This window comes from Peromyscus leucopus, chromosome 9, assembly GCF_004664715.2.
Source record: "Peromyscus leucopus breed LL Stock chromosome 9, UCI_PerLeu_2.1, whole genome shotgun sequence".
Taxonomy (NCBI): Eukaryota; Metazoa; Chordata; class Mammalia; order Rodentia; family Cricetidae; genus Peromyscus; species Peromyscus leucopus.
Genome location: NC_051070.1, coordinates 25,211,957 through 25,233,799, shown reverse-complemented (window position 1 = coordinate 25,233,799; position 21,843 = coordinate 25,211,957). Strand labels below are relative to the sequence as shown.

At 38.6% G+C, this 21,843-nt stretch overlaps 1 protein-coding gene across 4 annotated transcripts in view; it reads left to right on the top strand.

Moving 5' to 3' along the window:
- Pibf1 (progesterone immunomodulatory binding factor 1) overlaps nucleotides 1-21,843 on the top strand; it is a 188,390-nt gene that overhangs the window by 23,278 nt on the left and 143,269 nt on the right. For all 4 annotated transcript variants that reach the window (XM_028877162.2, XM_028877163.2, XM_037208356.1 and 1 more), the window contains exons 6-9: nucleotides 10,972-11,105; nucleotides 14,109-14,217; nucleotides 14,470-14,651; nucleotides 18,169-18,294. In XM_028877162.2, the coding sequence (XP_028732995.1) occupies nucleotides 10,972-11,105; nucleotides 14,109-14,217; nucleotides 14,470-14,651; nucleotides 18,169-18,294 (551 nt within the window). The remainder of the gene's footprint in view (nucleotides 1-10,971; nucleotides 11,106-14,108; nucleotides 14,218-14,469; nucleotides 14,652-18,168; nucleotides 18,295-21,843) is intronic.

The window sequence follows — 21,843 nt, the reverse complement described above, 5'->3', positions numbered from 1 at the left end:
ACATCAGCCTACAGCCTCCTTACCAGTGTGTGTGCACACACTCCCACATTCAACCATGCACCTGCACACATGCAAACATGCATACACACATGCATTTGTACCACACAGACACAAGAAAAGAAGGAAAAAACACCATGAGATCACATTGTTGAGCATGGGAATACCATATCTTAGAAAGCTCCCCAAACTCCAAAAGTATTGTTCTGTGATTAATATATTAAGCCAGTTATGTTATATTCCAGGTTTTTCTTTCTTGATCATTTGGGAGATTCAGAGGAAAGAAATATAATACAGAATTAAGTGTGGGGAACTTATTAGAGTTGATGGCTTTGAAAAATAAGTGCTCCAGGATCTCCAAGAGAAGTATGAAAGAGCAGATGTAGTTAAGGGAATGTGAGATATGGTAGGCCAACCAAGAACTCAGTGTAAACGTTAAAGCTTACATAAACAGCTAAGTGTGGTGTTGGCATGTAAACAGATAAATATAAATGGAAAAAAATTGTCCTTACATTTTATGGTAACACAAAATTAATTCCATATAAGTTAAAAATGTTAGGAGAAAAAAATCACAATTACTTTAACAGTCACTGAGCTTTTTATCTTACAGTCAACATATTTTTAGGAAGTCTAGGAAAGAAATTGTTTCCATTTATAACTGGACTTTAGGATTTCTTTCTTTTTTCAATATAAGAAGAAAATTCAGAAAGATTACCAGTTCTTGTGATTGTTAACATTGGGAATTAAATTTGCTAAGTGCTTAGAATTTATGCTGTTACTTGAACATCACTGTAGGTCTTGGACTATAGACACCTCCAGGTTTTAACTTGAATGCATTTACAAAGAAGACATGCATAATTAAAATATTTTGATAGCTTTATTTGCTTTGTTATTCTGTGTATTTTCAAATAAGCTTTTAGAAATAATACTCAAAAAAGACGTTCGAAACAAGTACAAGGATGCTAGTGGAATCTGCATTCAAAAAAAAAAAAAAAAACCTTTAAGAATCCCTCATTTCATGCTGTTATTAACATGCTCTAAGTGAATGTGAATGTGAGACTTATGGAGATCTTGACCTGAAATCTGATGCTCGTATTTTGGTAGAAATCTAAGGTGGCTTATCTTTAACACACTTCAGGATATTCATGTCCCAGTGTATGCCAGCCCATAGTCCACCTGAGCAGTCAAGCTCTGGACTCAGCTGTCACTGCCACCTGCAGCCAGTTACACTCAAGCTGATTAAAGTCAGTTGGTCTGCCTCACGAGCCACAACTGGTTGGTCATCAGTGTATTGGATATTCCACTTTAGACCATTTCTGTCATTGCAGAAAGTTTTATTGGGTAGCATTGTTCTAGAGGTCAGGGTAAACTCCTTTGCAAGACATAGGAACCCAAAAGCTTTAGACGAAAGGATCAAAAAGATTCCGCATATAAAGCTTGATATTTAAAGTACAAATTGGGGAGATATTTGGAACACAGATAATAAAATATAATGCCAGTACCATTTTTAAATGTTCTTACAATAACAACTAGACAAAAATGGATAAAGACATAAAGTGTTTGACAAGAAGTAAACTCCACATGTCCAGATGCTGCAACTTAAAGATGTCTTAATTTGCTTTCTGTTGCTATGACAACACACTGATCAAAAACAACTTGGGGAAGAAAGGCTTTATTTGACTTACCCTTTGTCCAGATCTCAGGATAGGTACTGAAGTAGAGACCACAGAGGAGTGCTACTTACTGGCTTGCTCCTCGGGGTCGCTCAGTTTGCTTTCTTACACAGCCTGGAACCACCTGCCCAGGAGTAGCAGTGCCCACAGTGAGCTGAGGCCTCCTACATCGAGCATTAATCAAGAAAACAGGCCAGTCTGCTGGGGACGGCTTCCCACCGGAAGCTCCACCTCTTCCCAACGACTGCAGTTTGTGTCAAGCCGACAAAACTAAAGAGTACACTAACATTTTAAGAAATACAGTTAAAGTCACAATGAGAACTGAGGCTGTAAAAAGACAGAGGTCCAATAACTGATGTGAATGTAACTAAAACTAAAAGCCATTTCTGGTGAGAATGTGAACTGATGCAGTCTATTGGACAGATAGCCAGCCACACTGACTAAAATGGAAAACAAGCATCCTTCAAGAGAGGGACTCCGCCGGGAGATGGTGGCGCATGCCTTTAATCCCAGCACTTGGGAGGCAGAGGCAGGTGGATCTCTGTGAGTTTGAGGCCAGCCTGGACTACAGAGTGAGTTCTAGGAAAGGCACAAAGCTATACAGAGAAACCCTGTCTCGAAAAACAAAATAACAAAAAAAAAAAAAAAAAAGAAGAAGAAGAAAAAGGAGAGGGACTCTACTGTTGTACCTGTGTGCCATAAAGTACCAGTCTGTAGCATTATGGGTTAACAAGGTTTACTGTGGCATTCTTTGTACAACATGGAGGAGGAAGAGGCCAAAAACAAAGTAAAAGCCATCAATACAATAGCAAGGAAATGGTTGCATAAGTTGTGGTACAGGCTCCACCATGAAACGTTATGCAACCTCAAACATGAATAAACTAGAGAGCATTAGGATTTCCACATGTATGGCTAAATGCTTAAAAAACTTGCCTGTTCTAGTTTGTTGCTGTTGTTATTGTTGTTGTTGTTGTTGTTCTTAAGGGGAGAAATGACCACTTTTGCCTTTGTGAGTCTAAAGGTATGTGTGAGTATCAACATGGAGAGACACCTGTTCGTTGTCCTAAGAATGGGGGTCAGAGGGAAGGAGAAGAAGAATTTTCTCTTTTTATTAAAATTTTTTTAAATCCTTACCTTAAATTCCACGTGCATGATAACTCTCATTAAGTGTATCGTCATTTATTTATGTAAATCATGTTAGTGTATGTTTAAAGACATTAAATGAAAGATTGAATATATAATTAAGACAGTTTACTAGCAAAACAGAAACGACTCCACATGCTGATGATAAGTCCATCTGTCATTGCCCCATCTATTCTCATGTGCTTCAAAAAGTTCCAAACAAAGTAAAGTGAAAACCATGGTGTTTACTCCCATTGATGGATCAACTTAATCCTTTTTTTTTCCCCCTAGCTATACTTGTTGATACTTGTAGTGCTAATCTCAATGACTCAAACGGCACAAAGGCCTGAAAAGCCATCCTTTGGTTGCATTGATATACTCACATTCTTTGATTGATACATGCTATTGTATTAAACTTGGTCTCTTAAATGGTAAGATGAAATTCGAGCTGGGTATGGTGGTGCATGCCTATAATTCCAGCTCTCAGGAGGCCAAGGCCACAGGACAGCACGTTCAAGGCTAGCCTGAGCTATACATTTAGATCTTGTCTCAAGAGGGGAAAGAAATTATGTTTGGATCGGTATCTATTGAAAGCCAGTATTTCGGGTTTGTCTCAACTGTATGCACCTTGGCTATAACAGTTGTCACTCAGGGCGTCAACATGATGCTTTGCCATGCAGATTTCTACTGGAGAAATTACCCAAAGTGAATGAGCTGTTGATCAGTTCCTGTACTCAGTTGTCAGGGCCAAGTAAGATAAGAAGAGTTGACCTAGAGCAGTCACAGATTTTTTTTTTTTTTCCAAGACAAAGTTTCTCTGTGTAGCTTTGCGCCTTTCCTGGAACTTGCTTTGGAGACCAGGCTAGCCTCGAACTCATAGAGATCTACCTGCCTGTCTCCCGAATGCTGGGATTAAAAGCGTGTGCCACTACCACCCACAGATTTGAACTCTTACCATAATCCAGTGTCCATATCTGATTAAAGTGTCCTTTTTCATCTAGGTTATTTTTCCTTTAAAAATGTCTTCAACTTTAAACTAATAATATATTTCTTAAAGAACTTACTGAGGACAAAGAGTAGACTCTGGCAGCAGAGCAGACCCTTGGTAGGAAGGGCAGTCTATGCCAGTCAAAGATGAGTTAGGTTCCTTGTTCTTCTCATGATTAATTGTTTCAATTAAAGTTTCGATCATGTGACACTCATGGGAATTCTGAGAAATGAATTCTCACTTGCCTAAAACAGTTGAAATGTATTTTGTCCTTCACTAAATGTCTTTCTGATATAAACTGCTTCTGCCTGGAATCACTAACCTCAGGGCAGTTTGGATGGTGTCGTCTTCCCAGCCTCCTTAGCTGCTCTGTCTTGTACAGCCAGGAGAGTACTTCATTTGTTACCCGTTTATTTGGACATAGGTTGCCACTTCCTTTTCATTTTGCATGATGTGAGAGACTGCAGATTTGCCCAGGTGCCTAGAAATTCATTATCTCCAGGCTAATTGCCATTTGGTTGCGCAGCTGCTGTTTAAATGTGCCCGCTTCGTTTCATCGTTGAGTACTTCTTACTTCTCATAGGAACGTTTAGACTTGATGGCACTCTACCAAATGATTTTCTGTGAGTTAGGTTTGCTTTTAAAACAGGGTCTATCTATGTAGTCTAGCCTGTCCTTGAACTTATTCCTGCCACAGCCTCCCAAGGGCCGGGATTGTAGTTGTGTACCACATTAAAGTGTCAAATGATTTTTTTAAATGTATTCAAGAAATAATCATAGTGATTGTTTTAAGAGGGCGAGTTCAAAATTAATTTTATGTACATGTGATATTTGAAGCCATGAAACCTATAATTAAAATTGAATTTGAGCAATAAATAAAATTAACTTCCGTTGAGTGGTTTTATAGTTACTAAGTTCAAAATAGATCCTTCAAAAAATAACTTGAAATTAGGAAAAGGAAAAACTATGTGTGATTTCAAGACCCTAGATTCTAAATCTGGAATCCTATACAAACCATTCAGCCCTTGTAGGTTTCTTTACCTTGTTTTGTTTCATTTTTAATTTCTTAGGTTTATGTGTTGCATCATGGAATTTTTATACAAGGGTGTCATTACATTTTGTTTCTTCATTCCCTATCACCATGATCCCTCCTCTCTTCCAGCTGGTCCCTTTCTTCCTCAAGTTAGAACCTGGATCTGCTTTCTAGTCACTTGTTACGTTGGCCTGTTTCCCACTCTGTTTGAGCTCTTTCTTTACTCTGATGATCTCTTTTCTAGTTTTGTGACATACACACCCCCACACATATGAATGACATACAATCACACACACACACACACACACACACACACACACCATTTCACTTCTACATATTAAGAAAAAACATGTAATCTTTGTCTTTCTGGATATAACTTTATTCAGTTAACATTAATTTATAATTATACTCCTCTTGCCATTTCGTGAAATTCCATTGTGTATAAGCGAATGTCCTATTTTCTCTATTTATCTGTGATATCGAAACGGGTTCCGTTTCCTAACTGTTGTGAATAGTGAAGCAATGAACGTGAATGTACAAGTGCCCCTCCGGTTGTCATGCCCTTGTCTTGAAAATGAGATTTTAGTAGGTTATTGCCAGTGTATTTTTCATCTCTGAAATGCTGAGTATCTAAAAATACCTGCTGTTTGGAATCAAGAAAAATGGATGGTGGGGATACATCATATTACAATGAGAAATCCAGTAGTTGATAACTTAGACAAAGAAAGCACTGTAGGGCAAGACTTTTCTCAGTGTCTTGGGTCAAATAAACAGGACGGAAATATATAAAGAAAAATGTTTTTATTCATGACACCCTACACCTAACTACCTATCCATTCCTATACATGCAATTTCTGCCCAGGTAATATTTCCCCATTGAAGCCTCTTTTTAAAAGCTCATGAAACATAAAGAAAATGAAATGATACAGCTCAATTTTTCCTGAAGCAAACCTTACTCATTTAAGAACAGATCAAGAAATAGAAATTTCCTTCATAATGCCTCTCCAAAACACACACCACATATACCATATATGTTGCATACAATATTATTGCTTAAGAGGTGATATTTAATCTTGAAATTTGGCTGGAAAACTAGGATTTGTTAGGCACATTAATTTTGAAGTCAGTGTGTCTATGTTTGAGATACCTGTTTTAAATGCTAGAACTGTAGAGTCCATCTTTTATAATTGGTTTACTCTTTACATATTTCTAGTGCAATGACTAGGGTTCCTGGGTATTCAGAGTAAGACGGGTCTTTAAGGTGCTCAAAGTCCTATTTGGGTACAGGGAAGGAGAGGGCCATAGATAAGACAAGAAAACATGCAGTTATAATTACAGATATAATATTTTCTACAGGAGATAGCAAACAACTTAAGTGAAAAAGAATATAACACTAACCCCAGCAGTCAGAAATTGTTTTCTTCCAGGTACAGAGCTGTCAAGTAGGGACGGTTTTGGTGCCTCAGACTGCGCTTGTTTTCTCAAGTCAAAAGAGAAATTGATGCTTAGCTACTGATTCACTTACTGTTATCTAGAAATTTCCAGTTTGAAAGGGGTAGTAAATGCAAAGTTTGGGTCTGCTTCTTTATGTATGAAAAGATTTACATTTTTTTTGCATCTCTTTCTTTCCTTCCTTCCTTCCTTCCTTCCTTCCTTCTTTCTTTCTTTCTTTCTTTTTTTCCTGAGACAAGGTTTCTCTGTGTTGCTTTCCGCCTTTTCTGGAACTCATTCTGTAGCCCATGCTGACCTCGAACTCACAAAGATCCATCTACCTCTGTCTCCTGAATGCTGGGATTAAAGGCACGCGCCACCACTACCCAGCATCTCTTTCAATCTATATGATGTCCCGTCTTGCTTCTTTTCCATAAACATTACTTACAAATCTTCTGTAGTAGGTGTAGGATTATGAGAAACGTTCTCACTCTTTTGCTTATTTTGTGGAAGGCAAAGAATGGCAGCTCATAGCACTGAAATCCACTTTCTAACAGTGAGAGAACATAAAGTAGACATCTTCACTCAGGAGTTGGGGCTCAGTATCTTCCCACATAAGACAGAGAAGAAAGAAGTGGAGGATACAAAATAGTCCAGTGCCTTTTTTTTGCCTTATCCACAAAATTCTACAGCCATAAAGTTTGGTTCATTTTCGAGAAGATACGCTAGTTTCCATTTTCCAGTGCTCTACATTAGTCTTTGTTTAATATGGAAATGAGGTCTACCCACATCAGCCAGGCTGATCTGAACCCCAAAGTCCAGCTGCCTCAGCCTCACAAGGCCTGGGCTCCTGAACTGTACCCACATAGCCAGCTCTTCCCTGTGGTTCTAGAGTAACAAAGCAGACCCCTACCCCACAGCACACAAGTTACAACTTTAAGGGGAGATTTTTTAAACTTTCTATATTGAAAAAAATTTCATACATTATATTGTTCATTTTTTTCTCCTCAATTCCTCCCAGATTCTTCCCAACTGCCTACCCATCCAACTTTGTCCCCCTCTTAAAAAGTCAACAACAACAAAAAAAACAAACACATACACAAAATCCCACAAAAATGGACCTCAAAATAAGCAAAAGACCAAAATATTTAAAGAATGCCCAAAGAGGCAAAATGAGACAAAAAGTCTACAAAAATACTATTGAGTTTATTTTTGTTGGTCATCTACTCCTAGCATGGAGCCTGCCCTGGAGTGTGGTTAATAGACCCAGTGAGACTTCATTGGAATAAAACTCTAATTTCCTTTTCCCGTGGGTTTTAAGTACGGATGGCTTCTTGTTTAGGGATGAGAGCCCACCTCCCCATTTCAGTGCTAGGACCCCATCTGGCTTGAACCTGTGCAGGCCCTGTGCATGCCGCACAGTCTCTGTGACCCATATGTGCAAACGTCCTGTTGTGTCTGGAAGATACTGATTTGTTAGAGTCATCCATCACCTCTGGCTCTTACAAATCTTTCTGCCTCCTCCTCTGCATAGATCTAAGGGGACATTTTTTACTTGAAAAGTCTTAAGAAATTCTTGATATAAAGTATGTACTTCTACACTGGACTTCTGGCTATGTTTGTTCATGTGGCACTTATCCTGAAAACAAATAGTGTGTGTGTGTGTGTGTGTGTGTGTGTGTGTGTGTGTGTGTGTGTATACACGTGTGCAAACTCTTCTCCATGACAGGTGTCTGTACATCACATATTTGAGAGTCACATTCAGATGTGACGGTCCAGACATGTATGCTTTTCTCCCTTCCCACTGTGTTTTTGTTTTAGATCATTTTCAGTGTTGTGGGTGGAAACTAGAGCTTTGCATGTGCTAGGCATGTGCTGTTTTCCTGAACTGCACCCTTAGCTCAAGGTCCGTAGATGTTTTTCTTTTTTTCTTTTTTTTTTTTTAATCCTTTGTACATCCACCTTCCTAGTAGCACCTGCTTCTTTCTTTGCCCGTGTGCCTCATCTGAACACTCGCCCACAGTTCTCAGTTGTGTACTTCTTTGCCTGTGTGCCTCATCTGAACACTCGCCCACAGTTCTCAGTTGTGTACTTCTTTGCCTGTGTGCCTCATCTGAACACTCGCCCACAGTTCTCAGTTGTGTGCTTGTAATCGTAACAAAATTTCCAATGCATATGATTTAATCAGTCCTGAAATGTGTGTTCTTCCTTTTCACTATGCTATTTGTTTTCAACCTCTCTCTTGTTGATGACCTTTAATTTTAATTTTCTTTTTATCAAACTAGCCTGAGGCACCTCAGCATTGTTTGTCTAGCTGAGCATTACTGGAGGAAAATCACATTAGCAGCAATAAGCACTTCAAATTCTTCGTTAGCAGCCTCCCATGGAGCACCTTTATGCTCTGTTTTTTTCAAGTCCTTTCATTTTCCTTGGAAGCTGTTCCTCCCTGTCTACATATCTCCAACTTTTCAGTTCTCATTTTTATCAGATCACTGGGTGCTTCATTTCAAAAAGAAAATGGAAATCCTCAGATGAAAATTCTTAGAGTTCTCTGTCAGGAAGCCTATAAACACATACCTGTACCCATTCTGATTTATTTGTTTTTGCTGGCTTTACTGGGAAGAGGCCCATAAGGCGTAGAAAATGTATACCTTTAAGAACTGTCTAAAAATAGTCAGGGTTACTATTGCTGTGATGAAACAGGATGACCAAAGTTGGGGAGGGAAAAGGTTAAGTTTGCTTATGCTTCCACATTACTGTTCATCATTGAAGGAAATCAGGACAGGAACTCACCCAGGGTAGGAACCTGAAGGCAGGAGCTGATGCAGAGGCCATGGAACAGTGCTGCTTACTGGCTTGCTCTCCATGGCTTGCTCAGCCTGCTTCTCATGGAACCTAAGACAACCAGCCCAGGGATGACGCCACCCAAAATGGACTGGGCCTTCCTCATCAGTCACTAAGAAAATTTCCTAGAGGCTTGCCTACAACCCAACCTTATGTAGCCATTTTCTCAACTGAGGTTCTCTCCTCTCAGATGACTCCAATTTGAGTCAAGTTGGCATAAAAACTAGCCAGGACAGCAACCAAGTGTGTAATATAACATCATGAAACATAGTAAACGATAGACTGTGGGCTGTAGTAAATGCTTTTTGATACATTTGTGTACCCACTAAAGAAAAAGAAAAAGACTACCTTGTTGTATATAAAATACCACAAAATGAGATGGGGCTATAGCTCAGTTGGTAGAATATGCAGGAAGCTCTGGGTTCAGTTCCTAGCATCACACAAACTGGGCATCATGGTAAATGCCTTCTAATCCAAGTGGATTCAGGAGCATCAGAAGTTTAGGTTCACCCTTAGCTAAAGAGTGAGTTCATTGCCAGTGATAGGATATACATGAGACCTTGTCTTAAAATAATAATAATAATAATAATAACAATGGTGGTGGTGGTGGTGGCGGCAGCTCATGTCTTTGGTCCCAGCAGTAGGGAAGCAGAGGCTAGTCTGGTTTACATAGTATATTCCAGGCCAATCAGGACTATGTAATGAGACCTTGTCTCAAACAACAACAACAACAACAAAAAAGTCACAAAGCAAGGCCATAGTAAGTACTTAGATATGTTTGTTTCAGTCTCCACTTCTCTGTCTTCTGTCCCTACCATTGAATCCTTACAGAATTTTGCTGCTTTTTCCCTCAGGAGCTCAATACTGTTACCGCTTCGTCTCCTTAGAGTGCCATTTCCTGTTGTTTCTGACTCACACATCTGTGAACCCATTGCTTCTTTGATATTCCTTTAGGTTCCTTGGACGTCTTATCTTTTGCCCATCCTTTAAATGGTTGTATTCCTCATGTTTATACTCCTCTGGATTATGTCATAGTCTTTGCAGTTATTAAACTACAGATATGTCTGTGATCTTTCAGGAAGTCAAAGCCAAGAGGAAATAGTATAAACATATTAATGTATAGTTAATGAACACTCATTATGTGTTATGAATTTTGTAAGCACTTTACATGTATTGTTTGATATAATCTTTACAAGAATTCCATGAGGTAAACACTGATGTTTAGACAAATGTCATATTTCAGTTACTCACTTCTAGAAACTAAAATCTGGAACCTACCTACCTAATCACAGAACTACACCCTCTCCCAAGACAGTGATATGATTAATGGTGTTTAGAGATGAAGCACTCTTTGGCAGAACTGAATCTTCTTTTAGGATATAGGTATTAAATAATGTTCAGGATGATCCCTGGAAAGTAACACAGCATCCTCAGCTAAATCCTATAATGAGCTCAGTAGCATTCCATTCTCACAAAGAACCCCAGTGTAGGATCCTGGTCATGATGTTCAACCAAAGTAAAACACTGTTTGCAGGTTTCCCACAATTATGTCTTTCAACCAGCTCTTGATAGAAATTTGGAGGCTGCTATTCCAGTGTTGTGTTTTATGTTTTCAACAGGGAATAAACTGTGTTACTCATCTCTGTATGTACAGTATCTAGCCCAAACCAGTCCGTAGAAAGAATTTAATAGTTTCAGATTTAATTTACAAATAATCTTGTGAATTCAAGATGACCTGTCTTTGAGTAACTAACTATTATAAATAATTTGAATATGTTTTAGTTTAGTTATAAGGTCATTTCATAGCATAATAGAAGAATTGAATACAAAATTTGGTCTCCTATGTTCATTTTGAAATGAGTAATTCTTCCTTTGATTTATAGACATATGAGGAAGATAGAAAAAGCAACTCTGAACTTCAAATTCGATGTCAGCGCTTGGCCTTGGAATTGGCAGACACCAAACAGTTAGTTCAGCAAGGTGATTACCGTCAAGAGAACTACGACAAAGTCAAGAGGTAAAGGTGGCCATGGGGATTGTCGCTGTTAGTGTTCACCGCAGTCACCCGAATTTGTACCCCCACATAGTCATCTCTCCATTTCCTCCTTCAGTGTGGAAATATGCAGCTTGGTGGGCATCAGCTGTGGTTTTCTACTGGTGCTCTTTAGTTTCTGTAGAAGTTGCCACCACCCTTTCAGATGTAAGAGAAATGGGACCCCTGTAAAATGCTCCGTGTGAATACTTGCGAAGTGTTATTTGATGGGTTTCATGTAATGTCAGTTTAAGTGAAGATTAACCAAAGGAGACCAGGTGGCTGTGGTGCACACCTTTAATCCCATCACTCAGAAGACAAAAGCAGGCAGATCTCTGAGTCCAAGGCCAGCCTGGTCCAGAGTTGAGGTCAAGCATAGCCAGCACTACACAGAGACGCCGTGTCTCAAAAAAACAAAACAACACGAAAAGATTAGCCAAAGGATGATTGTCACCAGTTTAGAGTATGTTAGTGCTGTATCTTTGCAGATAGAGTGGATTTATCTTACTTGTTCATTTGGTGTATCTGCTACAGCTAGAATTCTTCAAGTTCAGCAGTCAGTTAATGAATATTAGAATGTTTTAAGTGAATTTACAGAGATTTAGCCAATATATTGGTGCTTCTATTTCCCACCTTGGCTGGTGTGTGATATGTAATAGTATTTAATGGTAATTATTTGATCTTGAAATTTATGAAAGCTATAGTAAGTGAACTCCTGAATAAAGCTGAATTTTGAAAGAAACATCTTATTTTTAATTAACTTTTTATTAGCATAATTAATAATACATAATAATGGATTTCGTTATGATATTTTCATATACACTTATATGTATATAAAACATATTTTGATCATATTCACCCCTTACCGCCCTTGTTGTCTCCCTCCCACTCTCACTGAACCTCCTTTCCCTCCAACTTATTCCCTAAGAAGCTTTTTAAAATGAAGTAGTTTGAGACAGTAAGATGATACTTGCAATTGATATTTTGATTTCATATTTTCTTCTCTAAATCTACAGAAATGGTAAATAAAATGAGAAAAATTATAATCATCAGCATAATCCACAGCTCCCTGTCTCATTCATCAGTAAATGAAACAAGTTGTAGTTGATAATTATCAAGGCTGCATAATAGAATCATGGATATTCATTATAGCATCTCTATTTTTTATAATAAAAAACTAGAAATAAAAATATAACCTGATTAAAAAGTATAAGCACTTCCATGTGTTAAAAATAGGACAGTAAAAAAAGGGGGGGCAGGGTTTCAACTAAACCTTGGGTTCATAAATAAGTTAAAAACAAATTATAGACAAGCCATGTATTGTCGTGGGTAGCAACAGATGTGTAATCCAGGCGGCATTTGAGAGGCTGAAGTGGGAGATGATGAGTTCTTGAGTGTGGGGGCTCACAAAAGTCCTGATTCAAGTACTGTATGTAGCTCACTGGAGGAACACTGTGACCCTGGGTTCAGCCACCAGCACTACACAAAATAAAAAGAGAAGGACAAGCCATGAAAGTAGAAGGTAGCCTGGGGGATATGCCTCTTGATAAGTTCTCACAAATATATAACATTAATAGACATAGAGATATTACATTATCTCTAGAGTTCAAGTGCTTCTGAATAACAGATTGGTTTCTATGTAAAATTCTGTGTGGCAGTTAAAACCATTAACTTACACTGGAGTCACTTTTGTTCCAACAGTTCTCCAGCTTCCGGCATAACATCATGTTTCCTTGACCCTTTCTCTAAAGAGCTCTGATTTCTAGTAACAGGAAGTGGTATTTCAAAATTAGTATTTGGGTTGTGATCATTGCTATATCAGCTATTATTCCTTGGCAAGGACAGGAGAGAGGGAAGCCAGAAGAGCGTGACACACTGGATGAAATTATATTGATACTTGTAGTTCCAGTTAACACCACAGTAGAAGCACCTCCAGGCAACTAAATACAATATAGTATACCTGGGTATAAAATAAATACTGACAATTATGAGTTATAACCCATTGATAGAATACGAACCTACAAGGGCGTGCTAACACTAAATGAGGAAAGAATATCTGAACAGTACCATTTCAACTAATAAACATATGAGTATGTCAGGATGGCTGCTTTATAGCCTCATTAATCATATTCTATTCTGAATCATCAAGGGAATCTGCAGCCTCAGGTAAAATCTGTCAGAGAATAGGATGTATCTTTCATCCACATGGCATATTGAAAAGCAAGGGAAAAGAAAACAATTCTCCTGTGGCAGTCCAGGAGTCCGTGGAGTAAAGTCCCAAGGCTGTTGTGACTAGGGAAGAGGAGTTGGGAGCAAAGGATTGCTCTGCTCGGTTTTAAAGATGCCTGTTGAAGGGTTTGGTCCAGTTCGTAGTTTCGCTGTTCTGGGAGAGAGCTAGTCTGAAGGAGAAACTTAAAATACCTGGCGTAATCGTAAGCACTGTGGGAAGGAAGCAGTGCCCTGAAAGCCTGCTGTGTGTTGATATGCAGTGCCAGTTAAAAATGATGATGGAGTTTTGACCCTAAGAAAGCCTGAAGCTATATTTCAGTTCTTTCTTTTTTTTTTTTAACTGTTGAAAAGCTGTAACTTGAAGGTAAGCGTGGATCCCTGTGAGATGGCTCATGCTTGTAATCACAGCAGGGGAAAACTAAGCCAGGAGGATTGCTATGAGCTGTTGGCTAGTGCGGACTAAGTGAGACCATGTCTGAAACAACAACAGCACCAACAAAAACCTAAACGATAGTGGGGAAGAATGAAACTGAACCTTAGAAAGAACTGTGTCATTTACTGCTTAGTGTAGTTTACGCATGTATGTAACACTAACTCTAAATGTGCATAGTTACTGCCTGAACATGGTCTTGACGCTTCGGAATTTGAAAAGTAGATACACAAAAGCCCCACTGTTTTGTTCAGCTTCTTGCCACTCAGCCCCTTTCAACTGTGAAAGAGGTTTCTGTATTTATGTGTGTATTTGATTTATTTTCATAGTGAGCGTGATGCTCTTGAACAGGAAGTACTCGAGGTTCGAAGAAAACATGAAATACTTGAAGCCTCTCACATTGCTCAGGCTAAAGAAAGAAGTGAATTATCAAAAGAGGTAAGCTCCCAAGTTGACTCACTCATGATTATTATATATTAACTGACCAATAGCCCAGAGTAAAATTATGGGAGAAATCATTTTCTCCTTTTTATGTACTTACCAGGAAGAGAGAGAACCGTAGCAGGCAATTTTGCATAAAGAAGGCTAAGGTTTTCCCTTTTTAAAGGAGAATGTTTCTGTGATCCACACAGTGAAAGTCAACCTTGGGAAGTAACACCTCGCTCTGGGCGTGTCTCTGAATTTCCATAGGTCACCACCTTGCAGCAGACAGTCACCCTCCTGCAGAAGGATAAGGAGTACCTCAATCGCCAAAACATGGAGCTCAGTGTCCGCTGTGCCCACGAAGAGGACCGCCTTGAAAGGCTGCAAGTGCAGCTGGAAGAGACCAAAAAGGCTAGAGAAGACATGTATGAAAAATACGTCTCCTCCAGGCAAGACTCGCTACTTTCCTTGTAATAGATGTAAATGTGCACTCTGTGGGTGGGTGGGAGTTGGTTTGTGGGACCATGAGCGGTTTGAGGTCTACAGGTCCTTTTCATTTTGTCTCCTTTCTAAGTTTTCTTTTCTAGTTGACCTTTTATAGATATTGTGGTTTTCCAGTAACCACAAAGGCCTATTTTCCTTCTTTTAGTTAAAAAAATTTAATTATCATATATTTATTAATATAGAAACCATGGGCTTATAATTTCCTATGTGTACATTTTGTTCTGTGTTCATGTTCACCACTTCCCATTACTCTCATGTCTCTTCTCCCACTCATTCCAAGTATCCCCACTTTTACTTCACCCCTTATACATATTTCCTTAACATGGATTCTACATGTGAGAAAACACGAAAGGGTTTGTTTTTTGAATCTGGCTTTTTTTCACTTAATGTGATCTCTAGTTTTACACAGTTTACGGCAAATGCTATAATTTCATTCTCTCTTATTTTCAATGACACACACACACACACACACACACACACACACACACACACACCACTATTTCTTTATTTTATTCTTGGGGGTGTGGGGTGTGGGGGTGGGTGGTATGCCTGTACCACAGGGCATGTGTGGAGGAGGTTTGAGGACAACTTTGAGGAGTCGGTTCTCTTCTCTGGGATCTAGGGTGCAGATGAAGCTTGCACAAGCCCTTTTACCTGCTGAGTCATTTCATTGACCCATCTCATTTTCTTTATCCATTCACCTGTTGATGGATAAATAGGCTGAGGCCGTATCTTGCTCACTGGGAATAGTGTCAGAATAACCACAGATGTACAGCTGTGTATGTAGTATGCTGTCTTAGAACCCAGAGTGATAGAGGTGGATCAGATGGGGGTGCTCTTTTCAGTTTGTTGAGGGAATTCTAGACTGATTCCCACAGTGGCTGCATTAATTTACACTACCACACCTGTGTAAGTGTTCCTTGTCTACTCAACTCCCACCCACAATTCTTGCTAGGATTTTTGTCTCTTGGTTTTTCATGACTAGAAAGAGGTAGAGTCTTGATTGAGTTTTAACTTTACAATTCCCTGATGGCCAGGGTGGTTGAATGTCTTTCATATATTTATTGGCCACTTGTACTACTTTTGAAAACTGTTAGGTTGAATCATTGCTTGGATTATTTTCTTTAATTTGTATAGTTTTTTCTTTCTTTCTTTTTTTTTTTTTACAGATTCTAGATATTCATTCCCCATCAATTGTATAGCTGACAAATTCATCTACTTGGTGGGCTTTCTTTTCACAGTTAATTGCTTCCTTTGCTGTGTAGGAGCTTTTTAATTGCATGTGATCCTGTTTGTCGGTTCTTTTTATTTTCTGGATTATTGGAGCTCTTTTCAGAGATCATGGCCTATGTCTATATTTAGAAGCATTTTCACCATATTTTCCTGTAGTAGTTTCAAAGTTCTATGCCTTACATTAAATCTTTATCAATCTTCAGTTGCTTTCTGTACCGTTAGATAAGAGCCTGGTTTCACTCTATCTATGAAAATCCAGATTCCCACCACCATTTGTTAAAAAGATAAGCCCATTTCTTTTCGGGAGGATATGTGTGTATAATTTTTATTTTCTTTCAGTTTTTTTTAAAACTTATTATTGTGTGTATGCAGATGTTGTTGGCCTTGTGGCCTTCATTGGGCAGTTAGAGGACAACTTTCAGGTGTCAGTCTGTCCTTCTATCATGAGTTCTAGGGACAGAACTCAGGTTGTGTGCCTTGTGTAGTAAATACCTTTAACTGCTAAGTCAACAGTATTTTTCATGTCCTATTGCTGGGTGGAAAGCATAATTCAGTGGTTGATACTTCTTAACATACACAAAGCCCTGGGTTTAGGTCTAAGAACTTCAAAGAAAAATGTTCTGTGACCCTGTGGCTAAGATTTCTTATTAATAGTTTTGGAAAGTCTGAAAGCATCTATAGAAATACCATTTTGAAGAAAGTCTAAGCATACTTGGGATTTTCCTGATGACATATGAAAGAAGAATGAGAAGGTACTTATCCTATGTTTTCAAATTACAGGTCTTAGGCTCAGGCTCCCTGCATCTCAAGTCTACCTTCTCTCTTCTACTAAATATGTATATACTGTAGAGTTCCTTTATACTAATAGCCTTCAAAATCCTTGGGCTTTTTATGTTCATCAGCATGCCAAAAACTAAAAAAGTTCAAATTTGGTGAGGGAGAGATGGCTCAGCAGTTAAGGGCACTGTTGCGGAATGTTATTTTAACTAGGTTAAGATGTGTTACATTTGTTTATGGTGCAGAATATATTACTTTAACTGGGTAAAGGTGTGACATTTGTTTATGCTGCATTTGTTTAATGATGTAAAGATGTGTTCCATTTGTTTCACTTTGCCTGCCTAAGGCACTGATTGGTCTAATAAAGAGCTGAACGGTCAATAGGTAGGCAGAGAAAGGATAGGCGGGGCTGGCAGGCAGAGAGAATAAATAGGAGGAGAAATCTAGGCTCAAAAAGATGGAGAAAAGAAGAAGAGAATGAGGGAGAAAGAAAGGGAGAGTAAAAAGAAGCAGTGAAAGTAAGATATGCAGAAAGAAAGGAGGAAAAAGCCTCAAGGAGAAAGGCAGATGAAGAGAAACGGGTTAATTTGAGTAAAAAGAGCTGGCCAGAAACGAGCTAAGATAAGGCTGAGCATTCATAACTAAAAAGAAATCTCTGTCCTGCTTTGGGAGATGGTTGGTGGCCCAGAAAGAAAAGCCTGCTACAGAGCGAGCGCTGGCTGCTCTTCCAGAGAAGCTGGGTTCAGTTTCCAGCACCACATGGTGACTCACACACTGTGTCACATCTGTAAGGTCAGTCTCCAGGGATCTGACCCCATTTTCTGGCCTTCGTGAGTACTGCATGCGCGTGGTGCACATATACGCAGGCAGAACATCCATACACATAAGAAGAAAGTAAAAACTTTTGAAAGTAAAGTAAGTACTTTACTTTGAAAGAAAGTAAAATTTTGCCTTTAACAGTTCAACACTTCTGACTTTCCCCAGCCTGTTTATTTTGATTGGTTTGTGCTGTGCTTGCTACTAGTGCCCTATGTAATACTTTGACTTTACCTTTTAAAAAAAAAGAAAATTCATGTGTGGCTCTGTTTGCTGTGCAGAAAAGGAAATGTTTTCTAAAGTCAGAATGATCTTGGTATTACATTTTTATTCTTTGTCTCAACATGCAACTTCTATGTGCATCAGTCTTCAGGCCTCGGCCCTGTGCATTGAAATGACATTGAAGATGAGCACCCAACAGGATTACTGATATCTATCTTGGTAATTAATGACGCCTATGGAACAGTAGTGATGTGTCAAGAGCCTGGTGCTGGGTTTTAGAAATTCTAAGACACATCTACAACGGCTAAGTTTTCTAAACATGCTATTAAAGCATACTTCATATAAAATAATAAAATCTTTCCTGGAGAACAATAGTCTATTTATTTTTCATGACTATTCCCTTTGTCTTTGCAGAGACCATTATAAAACAGAATATGAGAATAAACTACATGATGAACTGGAACAAATCAAATTGAAAACTAATCTGGAAATTGATCAGCTTCGAAATGCCTCTAGGGAAATGTATGAACGAGAAAACAGGTAAAAAAAAAAAAAAAAAAGAGAGAGAGAGAGAGATAATGTGACTGAGCAAGTTATATTTTTCTTTGGAGATTATAAGAATTTTACTGAAATGAAATGCCAATTCATTGGCATGAAAATGAAAATCTGAGATGTCTTTTTTAATAGTTGTAAATACAAATGAGAATGTTAAATTCTGTAATCTTTGATAACTAATTACAACAGAGCTTATTCTACTGCAGGTCTTTTTACTGGATAATGTGTCTGTTTCCTGTTACCTTAGTTCAGACCAAAGACAAGAGTAAGAGAACATTTAGAAGGTACTAAGATAGCAGTAGTTCTAACAAGCATTTCTCATGGATCTTTGTAAAAACTGGAAGAGTAATGTACATTTAACCACTGGTCCTGAAAGATGTTCTATTAGATAACATTGAAGAATAGTTTTATTCACACAGTTACTTTTGAATGGTTGTATGCTAGGTTCCTCTAGTAATTGGTGGCATTAGAAGAATGATTGGGGGGGGGGGTTTGTGGTCAGGATGTAAAATTAATTAATTAATAATTAAAAAGAAGAGTAAATAAATCTACTTATTTCAGTGGCAGTTGTTTTCATACATTAACTTTACAGTTACTGTGATGCTTGAAGACTTCCTGCCTTCCACCCTGCCCCCTCCCTCCTGCACTTCCTCCCTCCCTCCTTTCCCTCATGTGCTCATGCTTCCAAGGCAAACACTACCAACCAAAGTCTCCCCCAGCCCAGATTGGCACAGTGTTTAGGATGGACTCAGCAAGACCTGGTGGGTTAAGGGGTAAGAAGAAGCTGAGAATGCAAATTAGAGTTGTGAAAATATTAGAAACATATAAGGCTTTAATAGAAACACATGATGAATTTAGTTCCATTGGATGTATCTGTGGGACTTACAAATAGAGTAGTGAATTCATGAGTCCCGCCTCATCAAGAGAAACCGTCTGCACATGAGAACTGTGGCATAGATAGTATTTCTTTTTATAAATAAGTCCTATTTAGTTTTCTGGCTCACTTCATGTCTGTTACGCATTTTGTAGGTTTTTGTTCACCTAACCTTAAAATTGATGTTATCATTTTACAATACAGTACATTGTAGCTTGAGTTTTTCTCTCCAGGTCCCATCAAGCCCCAGCAGTCCTGTAGCCCACTTATAAAATAAGCATGCTGATGCTTATATTACTTATAAACTGTATGGCCATGGCAGGCTTCTAGCTAGCTGTTCTTATATCTTAAATCAAACCATTTCTATTAATCTATAAGTTGTCACGTGGCTCTTGGCTTACCGGTACCTTACATCTCGCTTTTCATGGCAGCGGCTTGCAGCATCTCTCTGACTCCGCCTTCCTGTTTCAGAATTCTCTTCTCTGCTTGTCCCACCTATACTTCCTGCCTGGCTACTGGCCAATCAGTGTTTTATTTATTAACCAATCAGAGCAACACATTTAACATACAGAACATCCCACAGCAGTACATGATTATGCCTAAACAATCCACATTACTACAAATACTTTGCTATATAATCACTGTGACTGTTTCCTGATTTTCCATCTAAAAACAAAACAAGAAAAAACAGTATCACCTCTCCAAAATAGTAAAAGTAGGATGGCAAAGTTGTGTAGGAAATAGGCAACGGTCATTTCTGAAGAAGGAAAGGTGGAAGCAGATTTGCTTATCCCCAGGGCTATTCTGGACCCATGATCACAATAAAATGGATGCCATCCATTCAAGCTTCATTTCTGCTCACAAGTCCATCGTGTTGGGAAGTCAAAGCAAGGACCATAAGTAACTACTCACATCCAGAGTTAAGAGTGCAGAGAGAATAAAGGTATGCACTTCCAGTGCTCAGCCTTCTTTCTCCACTCTCATAGTTCAGCACTCTAAACTAAGAATGGTGCCTCCCTTTCTGGCAAGGTTACCACATCAATGGAGGCAATCAGGACAGTCTGCCACACTGGCCAACCTGATCTAGACAGCGGCTCCTGGAGACTCTTTTCAAGTGGTTCTAGGCTTTGTCAAGTCGACAATTAAAACTATCATGCCACCTAGCCACAGAATTGATGGGATTGGACCTAGGTGCTCCATTCAACCATAGGGTTTTAGATTGATCCTTAGATATTAACACTATGATAGACAATTGCCACCAGATGGCGCCAAACTGCAGCCCAGTCCCATTGTTGCCTCACAGGGACACTTCAGTAGCCAGCTGTACAAGCCTGCTTTTGTTTTTACTTCCCAGTAATCGGCCCCTGTCTTTATGTGACTGGATCTTCATTATGGCAAAACTGAAATGTAGTAATAACTACTGTCCCCTTCAGTTCTTCACAAGATATAATAAATAGAGAGTGCTGTGGGAATCTTATTAATTAGAATGGGTAAAGAAAGGTATAAAAAACAAAATTCAGAAAATGTTTACATACTTCCTTTTGTTTTGAATCTGTGAGTTAACTTTGCTTTGAAGTTAGGTGCATAATGTTGTCCTGTATATTTTATCAGTATGCTATTAACATTATTATAAGTTAAAATGTAGCAACTACACTTGCATGTTTATAGTTACCTTACCTTTCCCTAAGAAGCACTTTTAGAAGAGAGTTAAGAAGCTAAGAGTAGAGAAATACCTTGCAAGTTAGGAGACAGAATAAGGGAAACTCAGGTCAGTGTCGAGAATTCTTAGATAAATAACTTCCTTAGTAGGTCTATGTGAAAGCTGTGGTCCCTCTTGGGAGTTTAGAAATAAGACATTTTTCCAAAGCAAGGGGCACACTGCAATACCAATACTCAAGAGGCAGAGGTAGGGGCATCACAGGTTCCCAGCCAGCCAGAGCATCTATACCCAAGCCCTTTCTTGAAGAAAAAAAAAGACAATATTCCATTTTGTAACAGATTTTGAGCAAAAAGACTAAAATCTTGTCTCTACCACTTATAGCACTTGCTAGTGGGGTGAAGAAATCACTTCACATCCCTGAGTTTCGTTTCCTCTTTTATAAAAATGAGCTGATATTAATGTTTCAGAGAGTGGCCCATGAGGTCTAAATTAGATTGTACATGGGAAAAGTGCATTGTAAGTTAGAAAATATATGATATGTATGTAAATAGTTATTTTATACCATTTGTCTATTGTAATAAAAATCATTTTATTTTATGACAATTTGAATAAAGTTATTATTATAAAAAGGCTAGCTGATAGCATGAAATTATTACCTTAAAGTCCACTATTATACAATGTAGAGGGTCTACACATGGCTATTTATTTGTTCCCTAAGCAGTTCTGAGAGGCAGTAAAGGGGAAATAAACTCAGGTGGTTGAATTTCTCCAGAACACAGACTACCTTTAATGTGAGGTGCTCTCGCAAGCACAGCACTGTGGTGATACGGAGTATGAATTTGTTTGAAGCATTCATTAGGCTCTTCCTGCTGCAGCACAGAATCTGGAAATTCAACAGCTTCACAGTTGTTTGAAAGGAAGTGCAGAGGAGCATAAAGGAGATAGAAAAATGCTTTTAAGTGTAGTCATTAGTGTGGGATGGCTTCGGTAATCTATTTCC